General features: G+C 41.6%; 1 protein-coding gene across 1 annotated transcript in view; it reads right to left on the bottom strand.

The window, feature by feature from the left end:
- LOC134566029 (uncharacterized) overlaps positions 1-18,890 on the bottom strand; it is a 116,940-nt gene that overhangs the window by 18,142 nt on the left and 79,908 nt on the right. The window contains exon 7 of the mRNA XM_063425743.1: positions 7,929-8,015. Coding sequence (XP_063281813.1) covers positions 7,929-8,015 — 87 coding nt within the window. The remainder of the gene's footprint in view (positions 1-7,928; positions 8,016-18,890) is intronic.

Below are 18,890 nucleotides of genomic sequence, written 5' to 3' on the forward strand. Positions count from 1 at the left end.
TCAATTGACAGGAGTAGACGTAGGCGCCCTGCTCTCTCGGCTTGGTGTATGAGGTTTATTAATTTTGTAGTGTTGTGTTTGGCTTCTCTACCCGGGATGAAGACTGATTGATCTGTGTGGATAAGGCCTGGCAGTAGGGGACGTAATCTATTAGCCAATATTTTTGTGAAGAGTTTCAAATCTACATTTATCAATGAGATCGGCCTGTAGCTCCCACATTGGGTCAAATCTTTTCCCAGTTTGGGAAGTAGTGTGATTGTTGCGTTTAAGGCTTGGGGGGGGAGATTGTCATTTGTGAGCAGTGAATTGAACAAATTTTGGAAGTGCTGTACTAGTATGTCGGCGTAATTCTTGTAATATTTGGCCGTTAGACCATCTGGGCCAGGGCTCTTCCCTGTTGGGAGGTGTTTGATTGCGTCTAAGCATTCATCTCTTGAGATAGGTTGGTCTAGGGATTCAAAAATATTTTGTGGAATGGTGGAGTGTATTCTTTGCGATAGGAAATTGTGGATGTCTGTTGTGGAGGGGGGTGTTTGTCTTAGGTTGTAAAGTGTTGAGTAGTAGTCTTTAAATGCCTTGAGAATGTCAGTCATTAAGTGTGATAGTTGTCCCTCTGTGTTACGGATGGCTGCTATAAATGTGTGTTCCTTTTTTTTTTTTTGTGCGTGTGCCAGAAGTCTCCCACATTTGCCCCCATGAGCATAGTAGTTGCCTCTGGTTTTAGCTAGTGCTTGTTTGGTGTTAACATTGAGACTTGTGTTCAGTTCTCTTCTTTTTTCTACCAGTGATTTGTATGTGGCTAATTTTAGGTCTTTTTTATGTGTCCCTTCCAGCTCCCTGATCTCCCTGGTTAGGTTTAGAGTACGGGATTCCCGTTGCTTTTTGAGTCTAGAGGCTGCTTGGATAATTGTGCCTCTGATTGTGCTTTTGTGTGCTTCCCAAATTATAGGATATGAGGAGTCTGGTTGTACATTGAGTTCAAAGTATTGGGTTAGTGATTCCCTAATCCGGTTTTGGATCTCCGGGTGATTTAGTAGGGTGTCATTTAGTTTCCATTGTGACCTGGTAGGGTATAAGGAAGGTACTGTAATGAATAATGATATTGGGGCGTGATCAGACTATGTGATAGAGGCATACTCGCAGGTATTTACCAGGTTTAAAAATCTGTGCAGGAGAAGAAACAGATCAATTCTCGAGTAGGTGCCTGATGAAAACGAGTAGTATGAGTAGTCTCGTTTTGTTGGGTGTGTTATTCGCCAACAGTCATATAGTTGGTGTGCATCTAGGAGTTTTTGGATCTGCCCTCTCGTGGATGCTTGATATGATTGTGTGTGAGATGTCGTGTCCAGTGCCCCATCTAGCGAGATGTTGATGTCTCCCCCTTAAATCAGAAGGCCTTCTGTGAAATCCTCTAGTTTTTTGAGTATCGTGCGTAATGCCCGGCATTGTTTTCTATTAGGGAGATATATGTTTGCGAAGGTTGTTGATGTTGATCCTACTAGGCCTTTCAAGAATATATATCTACCATTGTCGTCCGACATGTGTTCCTTGTAGGTGAATGGTAAATGGGGGGAGAGGAGGATTGCTACACCCCTAGACTTTGATTCCGTGTAATTTCCGAAGTATCCCTTTGTGAAGTGTCTGGATCTAAGAGATGGGGCTGAGTCTTTTCGGAAGTGTGTCTCCTGTATAAAGACTGCTTCGGCCTTACGTCTGTGATAATCTGTGAGAGCTAAGTGTCGTTTTTCGGGGTTGTTTAAACCCCTGGCATTGTGGGATAAAACTGTTATGGTTGCCATTATCAAGTTTTGAAAGGAAGAAGGGGTGGGGTGTGTTGTTAAGTGTGTACAAGTGAACCTGAGTGCACCTTGGACTTTCGCATACAGTATACAGTGAATGCAGTATACAACTAAACAGATTATTGAGTTCTTTGTGTGTCAAAAACCAGCAGGTAGTTAGTACTATGACAAGTAATTTAGGTAGCACAATATAAACATAAACAAAACTATATACAATACAGTGAGTCGGTCGTGTGTTTGGTTTTTTAAGTTGTTATGAAGAGTGGGTTGTTGTGTCCGATCAACTGTAGGATACCTGGGGTCTGCCCCTGAGAATTCCCGTAGTCTACAGAGGGCTAACTGTAAATGACCCCGATATTAATAAAGGTTGGGGAGCATGTGGGGTACTGTATGAGCAGATTTTTTTATTTTTATTTTATTTATTATTATTATTATTATTTTTTTATTTTTATTTTTTTATTGCCGCTACTCGTCTCCTGGATGGTTCAGTGTCTAAAGTGTGATGAGCTTTTAAATGAGCCCACGGAGTAAAATCGCTTGAAAGGTTGTGGTTGCTTCTTGGAGGTTTGTGTATGTCATTAGTGTGAGGTTAGAGGAGAGGAGAACGTGTAGTATGAAGCGGTGGTAGCGGTGGTAGTTCCAATCCCTACATTGTTGGGGAGTGTAATGTTAGATTGTTACCGGGTAGGCTATTATCGGTCCCTTATCTTCCGTCAGAACCAGTCTTAGTCAGTCCCCGGCCCTGTTGGTTTTACTCTTACAGATCTGTCCTCACTATCGAATATGTGTGGGGCCCTGTTATCTACCTTGTGTCTAGGGTAAGAGTGGTTAGGGATCATCGTTGGTATGTCAGTAAAGGGTCACATTTTGGACCAAAATTTGGCTACATACAGCTTATTATACATACGACCTTGAACGATGAGTCAAGCAGAGTTATCCTTGTTCGGGGGTGTCTGTGCTTAATCACGACTGGTTTGGCGTGGTCGGCAAATGTCCAAGCTAGTACATTGACCGTATTTGGTATGGTATCTGGGACTGTTAGTCTGGTAAGTGAGTACGTGAGTACATGATGGTTTAACTGGGGATGTCTATGGGAGTCCGTTTTAGTCTTTCTTGGTATCGCCTGTTCTTCTCTCTTCCCTCTGCAGAGTTCCTATAGGGTTCGTTCTTTGTCTCTTTGCCAGAGATCTCCATCTCGTTCGTTGCTGCACTGACGAAGCTGCCAAGGCCGGATCAGGCGCGTACCAGTCCATGATAGACGTTTCTGCCAGATTAAGCGCTTTGGTGAATGGGATGATGTCTTGATGAGTTGTGATCGTGTAGGTGGATCCACGGGTGTTGACTATTAGGGCGAAGGGGAACCCCCATCTGTATCTTAGGTTGCGTGCACGTAGTTGGTCCGTTATGGGCCTCAGGGCTCTTCTAGCTTGCAGAGTGTGCCATGAGAGGTCCTGAAAAATGTGTATTTCATTGCCGTGGTATAGCATTGGAGTGGAGGTGTCCCTTAATTTTCTCAGTACCTCTTCTTTGAGAGCAAAGTAATGGATACGACCTATAACATCTCTCTGTATTTCTCCCGTCCCCATTTTGGGTTTTAGTGAACGGTGTGCCCTGTCCAAAATGACCGGGGTGTCAGCCTTGCGGCCCAGGATGAGGTGGTGTATAGATTTTCCCCCTCGGCCTCAGGTAAGCCCCTTATGCGTAAATTATTCCTTATGCCCCTATTGTCAACATCATCCAGTGAGCGCTGTAGCATGGATAGCTGTCATTCATGAACTTGAACTTTAGCTGATAGTGCTTGCATTTGGGTTTGGTGAGACCCCCTCTCATCTTCTAAATCCTGCACTCTGCGGCCTACCTGCTGTATGTCTGAGCTGAGGCCATCCATTTTATGTTGAAAGGTGGTTAGTAGGTAGTCTGCTTAGCATTTGTGCTAAATCGTTTTTTGATGGAAGATTTCGTAGGAGTTCTTTTATATCCATGTCTGTGGAGGTATGAGAAATGTCAGATGCTGTGGAGCTCAGCGGGTTTGAGTCTGTATTAGCCGCCGTTGGCGCCATATTGGATTCGCCGATGTCCGACACGTGGTCGGTATATTCTTTAAACAGACGGGTTGCGGTACCTGTTTTTCCTGCCGGGGTCTTCCCGGTATGCTGGGTGCCCGATTGAGCCTTTTTGTGGTTCCCCATGTGTACTGTTTACCTCCGTTTTTGGCGATTTTTCTCCGATTAGCTCAGGAGCTGTCCTAATGTGCTGCCATCTAACTCAGTTGCTAGCCACGCCCCCCCTCCCATGTGTTTTTAGATGTTCAACAATCCGATACTTTAACATGGTGTCCTTTACTTTCCCCACTACTGAAGTAAGACTTACTGGCCTATAATTGACCGACTCCTCCCTACTACCTTTCTTGTGAATGGGCACAACATTCGCTAACCTACAATCTTCTGGGACTACTCCTGTTTACAATGATTGCTTAAATAAATCGGTTAATGGCTTTGCATGTACACTACTAAGCTCTTTTAATAACTTTGGGTGTATTCCATCAGGTCCCATTGATTTATTTGTCTTTACTTTTGACAGTTGAAATAGAACCTCTTCCTCTGTAAACAGACATGTGACAAATGACTCATTTGTCCTTTTTCCTAACTGAGGCCACTTTCCTTCATTTTAATTTGTAAATACTGAACAAAAATATTAATTGAGACAGTCAGCTAGACCTTTATCCTCTTCTATATACTTTCCTTCTTTTGTTTTTAATCTAACTAATCCTTGTTTTACTTTTCTTTTCTCATGTACGTATCTAAAAATGGGTTTGTTTCCTTTTTTTTACTGACTGTGCTATTTTATCTTCTGTGTGTGATTTGGAAGCTCTTATAACTTGTTTAGCCTCTTTCTGCCTAATCTTATAGATCATTCTGTCTTCCTCACTCTGTTTTTTTTTATAATTACTAAATGCTAACTTTTTGTTTTTTACTATTTTGGCCACTTATGCGTAGTACCACAATGGTTTCTTAAATCTTTTGCTATTACTGACAAGCGTAATGCAATTTTCTGTTGCCTTCAGCAGTGCAAATTTTAAATAATTCCATTTCTCTTGGACTCCATTTAAATTGCTTCAGTCTGATAATGACTCCTTTACACATATTCTAATTTTAGAAAAGTCTGTTTTTCTAAAGTCTAAAACTTCTGTTTTTGTGTTGTGTGACTCAGTCACTGTTAAACCACTCTGACTGATGATCACTGGATCCTAAACTTTCACCTACAGTAATATCTCATAACAAAGCTCCATTTGTTAACACTAAATCTAGAATGGCCTCTTTACGAGTTGGCTTCTCAACGACTTGTTTTAGAGGCAATCCCAGTAGGGAGTTTAGAATATGTGTGCTCCCGGCACAAGCCGCTATTTTGGTTTTCCAATTCACATCATGAAGATTAAAGTCACCCATGATGATAACTTCCCCCTTCATTGTATTTTAGCTATTTCCTCAACTAGTAGGTTATCTAACTCTTATATTTGTCCTGGGGGCCTATAAATCACACCTACACAAGTTACTGTGTGATTACCAAATTCTAACTTAACCCAAACGGACTCTATGTTCGCCTCACTAACTTGTATTAGGCTATATTTTATGCTATCCTTCACATACAGGGCCACCCCTCCCCCTTTCTTGCCTTCCATGTCTTTTCTATATAGAAAAATATATAAGAGTACCCTGGTATTGCTATGTCCCAGTCATTTTTCTCATTATACCATGTCTCAGTAACAGCGACTAAATCTACATTATCAATTGCCATTATTGGCCAAGTTCATAGATCTTATTCCCTAAACTGCAAGCATTTGTAGACATGACTCTAAGCTTATCATTTTTTAACACACTTGCTACAGGCACCTTCTGTCCTTGTTTTGGGGGGCAATTGGATTGATGTTTTATCACCCTTTTGCCCCCTCCTCCTAGTTTAAATACATCCTAGCAAAACCTATGAACTGCTCACTGAGAACATTTGATCCCTTTTGAGAAAGATGCAAACCATCTTTTTTGTACAGTTTATTTCCATTCCAAACAGAGCTACCATGAGAAATAAAGCCAAATCCTTGCTCCTGACACCATTCACCAAGTCACAAGTTAAAGTCTCTAATATGCATCCACCTGTCGTTCTGAGTGTTATGCACAGGCAGAACTTCCGAGAATGACAGTGTGGAAGCAACCTGCCATATATCATTGGCAAAAACACTAAAAACTTCCTTAACCTCTGAAACCTCATTGCAAGCCAAGTCATTTGTCCAAGCTTAAAAATATTACAAATACTTTGCCTGTCTCTGTGAGCAGTAGCTCCGGGAAGACATTTCACAAGACCACCATTGTCCATCTCCACACCTCTTATGATAGAATCCCCCAACAACAACTGCTTTCTATTAGGCCTCACCATAGTCTCCAAGCCTGTCTCCACAACACCACTACACTTGGTGCCTGAGCCTGTCTCCACAACACCACTACTCTCACTGCCTGAGCATGTGCCCACAACACTACTACGCTCAGTGCCTGAGCCTGTCTCCACAACATCTCTACCCTCAGTGCCTGAGCCTGTCTCCACAACATCACTACCCTCAGTGCCTGAGCCTGTCTCCACAACATCACTACCCTCAGTGCCTGGGCCTGTCTCCACAACACCACTACCCTCAGTTCCTGTCTCCATAACACCACTACACCTGGTGCCTGAGAATGTCTCCATAACACCATTACACTCTGAAAGTGCAGAAAATGAATTATGTAGAGCAACAGACTGTGCAATATGCCTTTTTATCCACAGGTCTACCAGATCCTACAGTAATTTATGTGCTATTCCTAGTACGTCTCTGTGGCAGTGGCTTTGCAGCAGTTCCAGCCTGAGTTTGTTTACCAGATAATTTACAAATCTCAGACTTCAAAAATACAATATCTTTCCGCAATATAGAGAACTGTCTACAGATTAGACCACATCCAAATCTCCAAAAAGTGGAAACAAAAGCATAACAACTATTACACTGAACTAAGTCTGCCATTTTAATGAGGTGAATTATTTAAATCAAACATATCTTATTTTTTTTAATTTTTTTTGTCCTCCTGAATACCTCAGATTACCTCCAGATTATCTCCAATCACACACTTAGAAGCAGCACTTAGATGTAGCAACCATGCTATATTAGCCAAGCTAATGACAACAACCCTTATCTAAAGGGTCCTAAATCACCACCCACTAGGAATGTTTAACACCTGGGTAGGCCTATGCTTATTTGCAAACAATAGCTAATTAACCAACAATCAATAGCAAGTACCTAACTAATCAAATCAAATGCCTTACCAATTACCAACAGGAAATCAAACTTTGTGCATTCAGTAACCTTTTCATATAGATTTATCTTACCTATGCCAGTAGTATTCAATGAGAAATTGTATTTTGGATTTTTTAGAGATTGGTTCATTTGGGACATTGTTTAAGGTCACCTAAGCAAATCTGAATTTGTTTCTCAGGGTTTTGTAAGTACGACATTTCCCTCCTCGCACCAAAAATCTAGTTCTCTGTTGCATGATCTCTGATTTTAAGAACAAGAGAGCCAAGATGTATCTTTCATTCATTCCACAAATGAAAAAGAACACAATTACCAAAATGTAAATGCATCAAAAAAAAATAATAATAATAAAAAAAAATTATATATAATATATATAGGGTATCCTGATGAAAGCTCTGTAAGGGAGCTGAAACGTTGATGTCATTAAGAATAAAGAAGATTATAATTTGGAAAACCTTGGAGTGCCGGTATTGTTTCTGTATATAGTGCTTAGCTACCAGAGCACCGGGTATCATCTTTTTTGAGTGCAAGGGTTTATTATATATAATATGCAATTCTCTAGTAAATGTAGACAAGCCTATATACCAACTTCGGTAGGCAGCTGTCTACTCTTTCTACTGATGGGAAAATTATACTGGAACTGGATATGGTCAAACAGCTTAGAGTGAAAACATATGACTAAACTTGATGGTAGTTATAAATACCAGGACACAGTAATGGTTACTTTATAATGGTAGTTATAATGATCTTGAAATCTCATAGCACATTAAACACATGGGGACAATTACAGCTGCTCTCACCTCATTGCCTTTGGTTCTCCACGTTATTTTGTTCGGATAGATGGCTAGTTTTTTATCATCCATTTCCAAATCCGAGTACAAACCTATCTGTTGAGTGAGAGTGTAGTTAGATGTTCGTACCCAGTTTGTAATTAGATAATATAAGGAAAAATCTCCATCTTCATTAAAAGTATAGTTACGTTGCAATTGTAAATAATCTTTTAATTTTTTTATGTAGTGGTGTAGCTGTAAAGTAAACAGAGCAAATATTAATGATTTACTTGGTATGCATTCTACTACTGCATGTTTATGAAACCCAGCAAGAGTAAGCAGGATAAAGAAGAATTGGACAATATATTTCATTATTGGTGTGTTGATTCTTTCAGCCAATCAGACTAGAGCTGGAAATGAATTATTTGTCAGTGACCACTAATTACTGTATAACTTGGGCCCTACCCACACAAGCTTACAATTCAAAGCTGAGAATAAACAAATGGTATCCTACTTAAAATAAGCATGTTCTCTAATGCTCATAGATGCTTCTTCATAATTCTACTTTCGTTGGTTTGTTTTACATATAATAAAATTAGCCACCACAGACTTGAGGGAGAAGCCCTATTTAAACAGGACTCTGGTGGAAGGGAGTCAAAAATACTTTATATTTTTCATTAGCAAAATTGTGTGCAATAGTGAACAAGGTGCAGTTGTTAAACACTGTGAAATCAATCACTCAAATTTCACCAATTTAATAGAATCCAAAAATCTAAAAGTGAACAGCGCCGTCAAAAAATCATAAAATCCTTAAAACCTCCTGATTTCCAGTAAAGTGTCAAAAACAGTTACATAGGTACATAATTACATAGCTGAAAAGAGACTTGCGTCCATCAAGTTCAGCCTTCCTCACATTTGTTTTTTGCTGTTGATCCAAAAGAAGGCAAAAAAACCCAGTTTGAAGCACTTCCAATTTTGCAACAAGCTAAGAAAAAAATTCCTTCTTGACCCCAGAATGCCAGTCGGATTTATCCTTGGATCAAGCAGTTATTACCCTACATTGAAAGATTATATCCTTGAATATTCTGTTTTTGCAAGTATGCATCTAGTAGCTGTTTGAACATCTGTATGGACTCTGATAAAACCATTTCTTCAGGCAGAGAATTCCACATCCTAATTGTTCTTACAGTAAAAAAAAACAAACTTTCCTTTGCCTTAAACGAAATCTTCTTTCTTCCAGTCTAAACACATGACCTCGTGTCCTATGTAAAGTCCGGTTTGTGAATAGATTTCCACACAATGGTTTGTATTGGCCCCGAATATATTTGTATAATGATATCATATCCCCTCTCAGGCGACGTTTTTCTAAACTAAATAGGTTTAAATTTGTTAACCTTTCTTCATAGCTGATATGTTCCATTCCATTTATTAATTTTTTAGCCCACCTCTGCACTTTTTCTAGTGCCATAATATCCTTATCAATATGTGGTCTTACCAGTGATTTATAAAGAGGCAAAATGATATTCTCATCGTGAGGATGAATGCCCTTTTTCATGCATGACAATACCTTACTGGCTTTAGCCACTGCTGATTGACATTGCACATTGTTGCATAGTTTGTTGTCTTTAACAATTCCCAAGGCCTTTTCGTGTGTTGTTATCCCTAATTCGCTTGTGTATATGCATAAATTTGCATTTTTCAACGTTAAATTTCACCTGCCATTTGAGTGCCCAGTCCCCCAGTCTATCTAAATCTCTCTGCAGCAAAGTAATATCTTGCTCACATTGTATTTTACAGAGTTTTGTTTCATCTGCAAACACTGAAACATTCAATTTTTTTTTCAAGATCATTTAGAAACATGTTAAATAGAAGGAGTCCCAGAACAGAACCCTGAAGGACACCACTTGCCACCTCTGTCAGCTTGAAAATTTACGATTAATAATAACTATTTGTACTCTATTTTTAAGTCAATGTTCTACCCAAGAACAAGCATTTTCATCTAGACCGATTTCCTTGAGTTTGAACACTAATCTATTGTGTGGAACTGTATCAAATGCCTTGGCAAAATCCAAATAGATCACATCCAATGCTACACCCTGATCTATACTTCTACTTACTTCTTCGTAGAATGCAATCAAGTTAGTTTGACATGACATGCTTCATAAAACCATGCTGGTTTTTGCTGATAACCACGTTCTTCTCAAGGAATTCTTGAATATTATCCCTTAATAACCTTTCAAATATTTTCCCAGCAACAGAAGTTAAAGGACCACTCTAGGCACCCAGACCACTTCAGCTTAATGAAGTGGTCTGGGTGCCAGGTCCAGCTAGCTTTTACCCTTTTTTTTTATAAACATAGCAGTTTCAGAGAAACTGCTATGTTTATACTGAGGGTTAAGCCAGCCTCCAGAGCCTCTAGTGGCTGTCTCATTGACAGCCGCTAGAGGCGCTTGCGTGCTTCTCACTGTGAAAATCACAGTGAGAGCACGCAAGCGTCCATAGGAAAGCATTATGAATGCTTTCCTATGCGACCGGCTGAATGCGAGCGCGGCTCCTGCCGCGCATGCGCATTCAGCCGATGACGTCGCGAGGAAGAACGAGAGGAGGAGGAAAGCTCCCCGCCCGGCGCTGGAGAAAGAGGTAAGTTTAACCCCTTCCTCCCCTCAGAGCCCGGCGGGAGTGGGTCCCTGAGGTTGGGGGCACCCTCAGGGCACTCTAGTGCCAGGAAAACGAGTATGTTTTCCTGGCACTAGAGTGGTCCTTTAAGCTCACAGGTATATAATTTCCAGGCAAGGATTTTGAACCCTTTTTGAATATAGGAACCACAGTGACAATGTATTCCACATAACATTAAATTAAAGTACTTACACAGGTATATACCTATCCAGTATGTGATTAGAGGTAGATATCACTCTAAATATATCAAACAAAACACTTTTATGGAAACATAGAATGTGATGACAGATAACCATTTGGCCCATCTAGTCTGCCCAATTTTCTAAATACTTTCATTAGTCCCTGGCCATATCGTATAGCTAGGATAGCCTTATGCCTATCCCACGCATGCTTAAACATCTTCATTGTTAACCTCTATCACTTCACCTGGATGGCAATTCCATGCATCCACAACCCCTCAGTAAAGTAATACTTCCTGAAATTATTTTTAAACCTTTGCCCTTCTAATCCTCTTGTTGTGGTAGTTTTTCTTTTAAAAAAACTCTCCTCCTTTACTGTGTTGATTTCCTTTATGTATTTAAATATTTCTATCTATGTTAAGATCATTTAATCTTTCCTTGTAAATTGTATCTTGCAATCAATGAATCAGTTTCGCAGTCCTGCTCTGAACTCTTTCCAAAGAATCAATATCCTTCTGGAGAAAGAGTCTCCAGTACATGATTATTTTATTTTTTCCCCACTCTGTTGTAGATTTGCTGGTGTGGAATTATTATCTTGTTGCATGACCCAATATCTGCCAAGTTTTAGCTGTTAGACAGATGACCTCACATTTGACTCTAGAATACTTTGGTATGCAGAGGAGTTTATGGCCGACTCAATGACTGCAAGATTCCCAGGCCTTGTGACTGCAAAACAAGCCTAAATCACCACCCCTCCACCACCATGCTTGACAGTTATGTGTTTGTGCTGATATACTGTGTTTGTTTTTTTGCCAAATGTGACTGTGCATTATGGGCAAACATCTCCACTTTGGTCTTGTCTGTCCAAAGGACATTGTTCCAGACGTCTTGTGGTTTGTTCAGATGCAACTTTGCCAACCTAAGCCATGCTGCCATTTTATTTTTTGAGAGGAGAGACTTTCTCCTAGCAAATAATAGAGTTACAATGATTACATGCTTTATTTTACAAACCAGATTTATGCTTTTATTACCAATTATTTGCCTAATTTTGAATGGATACTTTAACATTAAAGCCACATAAACATTTACTTTAAACTTTGAAAAAAATATATATATTTAACTGGCAAACCAAAACATAAGAGAGGTTAAACCATCTGGAGTAACATTATTAATAGCTATATGCTTTTAATCTCACATATATAATAAGAAATAAAAATCTAACAGTGAATCATTTAAAATAAATTGAAAACTCTAGATTGGAATAGCAGTCACTGTGTTGCACATTAAGAAAGCTTTTATGGTATAAATACAAATCACCAGTGTCACAAACGGTAAAAACATTGTTAATTATTGTACATACATATTATGACTCAATTTTCATGCCAATGGTGTAAGGGGAATATCATCACCTTATGTTCATAAGAATTACCATATGAAAGTGTATCTTTGTTTAAGTTTTTTCTACCAATTTACCGATGTTTGTTTGTTCCATTCCCCTAGGGTTACCCCCTTTTCTGTTCCCTTTATCTGTGGATAACCCTCTTGGCCAATTTTCCTTGAACTTTCTTTCATTGCTCAATTCTCATTTTAATTGAAGGCCCTTTCAGCAGTGATCAGAGGTTATCATGGGCACTGTGACCGGTATGCAACTGCGCAGCCCCTTGCACATCAAACTGCGGTGCACTGTGAGTTCTGACACCTTCCTGTCATTGCCAGCATTACATTTTTCAGCAAATTGAGTTGCAGTAGCTCTTTTGTGTGATCGAACCAGATGGGCAATGCTTTGTTCCCTATGTGCAGCAATAAGTCTTGGGCATTCATGACCCCTATGCTGGTACACCAGTTGCACTATCTTGTACTACTCTTGGTAGATACTAACCACTGCATACTGAGAACACCCCTCAAGACTTGTCGATTTGGAGATACTCTGACCCAGTCGTCTAGCCATCACAATTTGGCACCTGTTAAAGTCACACAGATCTTTTCACTTGCTTCTTTTTTCTTGCTTCCAACACATGAAATTCAAGAACTGACTGTTTACATGCTGCCTTATATATCCCACATCTTGACATGTGCCACTGTAACAATATAATCAATGCTATTCACTTCACCTGTCAGCAGGGTCGGACTGGCCCACTGGGATACCGGGAAATTTCCCGGTGGGTCGCGGCACCTGGGGCTGGGCTGACAGCCCCTTTCAGTGATTAGGCTCCTGTGATCCCAGCCGGCCATGTGTGAGCTGTGTGGCCGCACAGGGTGGGCAGGGGGAGCCAGGCGGCCGGCACAGCTCACACATGGCCGGCCGGGATCATTAAAAATAATCATTTAAGACTTTTTTATGTAAGAGTATTTATGTAGGGGGGGAGTTTATATTTGTATTTGGAGAAATAAATTGTGTCACAGAGTTACACCATATCCAGTTTTGTCTCCCTTTATCTAAGGTATCTCCACATATTTGGACCCCTACCAACCACTGCATCATTGGACTATTATTGTGCAGAACTTTTACTTAGTTTTTGCTGACTTTGGACTTTCTTTTGCTTTTGTTTTGGTCTTTTTATGGATTTTTATTATTCATTTTTATTTTTATATTTTTCTACTTATATTTTGGATCTTGGTTGCTTTTACCCTTGATCTTTGAGGTTCACAAGGTTTGATTATCCTTTATAACCCTTTATATTTTAAGACCCTCATTATTAATGAGGGGAATATCTTCTAAGCGCTGAAACCCATATATACATACTTTTGTAGAAACTAGGAAAACAGTAATTTTACTTACCGTAAATTCCTTTTTTCTTAGTATAGTGGCAGTACTTACAAGTGGGATGTTCCTTAGGGTTCTGGACAAGAAGCTCCCCCTTCTTTAGAATTTAAATGCTGTGCTCCTCCTGCTGCCTCCATATAAGCTGTAACCGAGAGACACACACCAATAATACAAAAGAACCAAACGGAGACCGAATGATGCATAGAATTTAATCTATTTGAAAGGGAGGGAAAGCCAGTACTGCCACTATACTAAGAAAAAATGAATTTACGGTAAGTAAAATTACTGTTTTTCCCTTCGTATAGTGGCAGTACTTACAAGTGGGATATAGCAAGACCCCTGCATAAAACAAAGGGTGGGAACTCAGCAGGCCACAGCTTGTAGCACCTTACGCCCAAAGCAGCTTCAGATGATGAGAATACGTCCAGCCTACAATGCTTGATAAAATTATGTAAGGAAGACCAAGTAGCAGCTTTGCAGATGTCTTCAGGTGAGGCGGCTGCTTTTTCAGCCCAGGAGGTCGCCATAGCTCTAGCGGAACGAGCCTTTAAAGGGAAACTAAGGGAATCCCTTTGGATTGATAAGCCAACCTGATTGTATACGTCAGCCATCTGGCCAAAGAGGGTCCTGAGACAGCACAACCCCTGTTAGTGCCATGAAAGTATACAAATAGATGATCCAAGGATCTAAATCCCTGAGTCTTCTGAAGATAGATTTTCAGGGATCTTCTAACATCTAGGAGATGTCACTTTCTTTCCAGATCCGATGTAGGAGATGACAAAAAGCCAGCAGGACAATAGGTTGGTTAATAGCCGCACTAGAAATAACCTTAGGCAAAAAAGAAGGCTTGGTGTGCAGGACCACCTTGTCTTGATGAAAAAAAATGTAGAATTCCGGAGAGGAAGAGAGAGCTCGGATCACACCTACTCATCTAGCAGAGGTGATAGCCACCAGGAAAACCGTCTTGAAGGTAAGTAACTTGATAGGAACCTCCATTAAGGTTCAAACGGTGGTTCACAAAGGGCTTGAAGCACCAGAGACAGATCCCAAGTAGGGAAAGGTACTAACTTAGGAGGCCTCTTAAGCCTTATGGATTTAAGAAATCTTCAAATAAGAAGGTTTGAGGCAATGACACGAACCAGGAAGTGACTTAGAGCTGAAATCTGGCCTTTAAGCGTAGATACTCCCAGGCCGGCTTCAAACCCATCTTGCAAAAAAGAAAGAATTTCCGGGATTTGGCCGGATCCAAACCTCGAAGTGAACACCAGGTTCTGAACTTAATCCAAACTCTGAAATAGATTTTCGAAATGGACAAGCGGACAGAAGACAGCAACACATCACATAAAAGGTCAGAAAGACCATGGCCTTGAAGGATCACCCTTGCAGCAACCATGCCGTCAGGTGAAAAATCTCCAGAGTTTCCACGGGGAGAGTCACATTCTCCAATATTTGAGAAGAGACTGGGAGATGCCAACGTGAGATTGTCATGTTTTCCACTTCTGAAAACCAACTTCTGTTCGGCCAGAAGGGCAGGACTGCCAAATTTCTTGCCTTCTCCATCTTACTTCCAAACAATCCGTGGTATAAGAGCGACCAGAGGGAAAACATAAGCCATGTTGAAGCTCCAAGGGATCGATAGACCGTCTAGGACATCTGGGTAATCTCCTGAATGGAGAGAAGCAAAACTTTGCACTTTTCTGTTTCACCTTGTGGCCAACAGGGCAATCTCTGGCCTGCCGAAGCATGAAACCAGCTCCCAGAAAACTTGGCTTGACAGTGCCCAGTCTGACTGAGACCAATGGCTTCTACTGAGGTCGTCTGCAATAATGTTAAGAGACCCTCTGATATGGGTAGCTGATATAGCGAGAAGATTCGCTTGAGCCCAAGACATTATGCGGTAGCAGAGATCTTGTAGCGCTTTCACCTTCGTGCCTCCCTGGTGATTCAAATAAGCCACTGTAGTGGCGTTGTCCGACTGAATCCTCACTGACTGATTGGTGATGGCTGAACTGAAGGAAACCAGTGCCTTCCAAACCGCTTTTAATTTCCTGAAATTTTGAGGAAGCGCCTGCCTCCACGCTGTTCCAACGACCTTGATGGAACTGAGAACCTAGATGGGCGCCCCAACCCATCTGGAAGGTATCTGTGGTTATCGTAATCCACTGTTTCTGTGCAAACGATAGGCCCTTTGAGATGTTGCTTCTGTGTTTCCACCAGTTCAGTTGTCTTTTCAGCCCTTCGGATAGGTGGAAGGGCGAGTCTAGATCTTCCTGTTTTCGTGTCCATTGGGAAACGATGTCCCTTTGCAATGGTTTTGATTCTGCCTTTGCCCAGGCTACCGCCGGGATTGCCAAAGTGAGGAGGCCCAGTAACCTCATAGCATCCCTGATAGAGCATAGGTTTTTTTGTAGCTTTGATACGGCTTTTAAAATCCTCATTTGTTTCACTATTGGTAGAAAAAAAAGATAGGGACTGTGAATTTACTCGATGACCCAAGAATTCTAGAATTCGTGACGCAGTCAGCTTGGATTTTTCCAGGTTCAGGATCCAACCGTGATCTTTAAAAAACCTTCATTGAGGGGGGCGGAGCCTAGCTGCCAAGCAGAGTGGACGTGCCAAATCTCAGCTCCTGCAATATATGCCTGATTTTGGGGAAAATACCCCGTAAACCTGGTACAAACCCACTCTAAAGGGGCATAATTGAATGGGGATTCTCGGGGTGCACCTCTGGACACCCTAATCAACGACCTACCCACCCGAGACCCCAAGCTACGGTGACCGAGGCCTACAAAATTGCTGGCAAGGGGGAGAGCGGCCGATCTCCTCGCTCTGCAGCCCACAGCAGGGCCCTACAGTACCCTCCCCCCCCTGGACCGGTGGGGATTATCCCGGTCCCCACTGGGTAAGCCTGTCTCCACAGCACATACCTTCAGCGACAAGCATGCAACTAAGCGAAGTACCCAAAATGGCTGCCGCAGCAGGGCCTCCACACTCCCAAGCAGATCTAGAGAGCCAGGAATGGAGCACTCGTTTCAAGGCCAGATTTGACGCGATCTGTGACCAATTCTGGAACAGAATGGCTAGCCGAACTGCACGACTTCCGACACCAGCGGCTCCCACACTAACAGTGCCAAGTGTCCGTCTGCCCGTTAAGAAGATGGTTAGGGGCCCAGCCCCAAAGCATTGCCCGCGCAGAAGGAGACCACGTTGCCACCTGCAACGGCAGCCAGGCAAGACACTTCACTACCCTTCAAAGGGGAAAACCCGAAGCACCATGGCTACTGGCACCCAGGGGCAGCCCAGAGTATACACCAGGAGCTGGAAGACTGCCTTACCTCGCTCGGCTGACAGTGAAAATGCCGTATACGCCCGGTGCTCAGTGACCAGACGGCAGAAACAAACAAAGTGCCCGAGCGATGCGAAGCAATGGAGCCATCTCTCACCCCGCTCAGCCTCCTCAACCATGAAGGGACCTGTCCAGCGGCGAGTTTGTCCCCACAAGCTGCCACCCATGCGGAGATCTGGCTTGACGACACCCAGGGACACGCTATGGCAATCCCCAACGGCACCCCCTAGCACATGGAAGGAATGGGCCGCGAGAGGGGGCATTGGCTGAGTAACTTGCCTTTTTTCCACATCCCCCACTCGGACAGCACTTTTTGGGACTACCACTCCTAGCATCCCTGACCAACTACCTACCGATGGACTCTCCTACCCTGCGAAGAGGTTTAATAGCCAGCGTACAGCTCCATATTGATATGCCTTATTAGCATGTTTCATCTTAGTCTGTGTTTTCTTTTTTAATTTACTTTCTTTTACTCTGTAAACATTTGATATGTGCCGCGCAGTCACAGTCCTCAACCATAGAAATTCCCATGTACAATAATGTTGCTCATATTGCATCAGCCTCCCACCCCCAGACAATACCTAAGCAACCCTGGGATTAACCCACGGTTCTCTTGAAACAAGGTGGGCTGTATTTACCAAATAGCTTAGCAATACATTTAAGGAAGCACTGTGCAGTGGAGACTATCTCCTTTTCTCTGCTTGTAAGATTTGAGGTTCTCAGTGGTTACTACTATCTCTTGTAAATCTTGTTTAATCATTTTGATTCCTAACTAAAAAGAGAATTTACACAGTTGTAAACATATCAAAAGTGTTAACCTTTGCCATCCTCAGAATTGCAATGCTATAGACATGATATAACATTTAATATAATCTTAAACGTAACTAAACTTGACAATTCATAGGCTTGTATAGCTTAGTGAATCTATATATATCTACTATTGTCATAACGATAGATATTTGCATGTTTGCTTTAAAAAAAAAAAGTGCTGTTTAATCTGCCACAATTTAATTTGTAAAAATGTTATGAAAAGCCTGCAGCTGCTATTGTGGCTCTGCTCGCCTATTGTTATTTCATGCACAATGAAAATAAAGAATTAAAAAAAAAAAAAAAAACCTTCATTGCAATCTTGAGATGAAGATTTAGCAGTTGTCTTGATTGGGCTTTCAGGAACCAATCGTCCAGGTATGGAACAATCGAGATACCGTTCAGACGTAAAACTGCTGCTATGGGTGACAGGATTTTCGAGGAGCTGAGGATAGGCCAAAGGGAAGAGCCCTGAATTGTAAATGGAGAATCCTTCGCTTACTTGTTAAAACCGCAAACCGGAGAAACTTCCGGGAAGATTCTAAAACCGGTACATGGAGATAAGCATCTTTTAAATCTAACTTTGCCATGTAATCTCCCTTTCGGAAAATGTGTGTCACAGACAAAATACTTTCCATACGGAACTTCTGGTACGGTATGCAGGTGTTTACTTGTTTCAGGTCTAGGATCGGCCGAAAGGATCCATCTGGTTTTTGAACCAGAAAAAGGCGTGAGTAAACTCCCTGAAATTCCCAACGTTTGGGTACCTTCTCTACCACATCTTTTCTTAAAAGAAGAAGAGCTTCTGTTAGGAGAGCCTTTGTTTTTACTCTTAAAGGATAGCTTGACAGTAGGAAGGATGGACGTGGTTTTGATGAAAATTTTATTCTGTAACCTTCTGAAATGGTTCTTGTAATCCACCCATTTGAAGTACTCTTTTCCCATACGTGGGCGAAGAACCGAAGGCGACCTCCCACTCTTATGGCGTCAAAACTTCCACTTTTTGTCTTGCCTGTTGGATTCCTATCTAGACCACTGGCTGTTGTTTCCACCATGTTTTTGAAACCTGCGAAACCGCCCTTGGTAACGAAAAAACCTCTGACCCATGTACTGAAATCTTTTATATCCCTGGTTCTTGATTCCAGAGGTAGGGCTTTCTTTGTATTTGACATCTGTCCAATAATGTCTTCCAAAGGAGTGCCAAAAAGATTGTTCCTCTC

Source organism: Pelobates fuscus, chromosome 6 (assembly GCF_036172605.1).
Source record: "Pelobates fuscus isolate aPelFus1 chromosome 6, aPelFus1.pri, whole genome shotgun sequence".
Taxonomy (NCBI): Eukaryota; Metazoa; Chordata; class Amphibia; order Anura; family Pelobatidae; genus Pelobates; species Pelobates fuscus.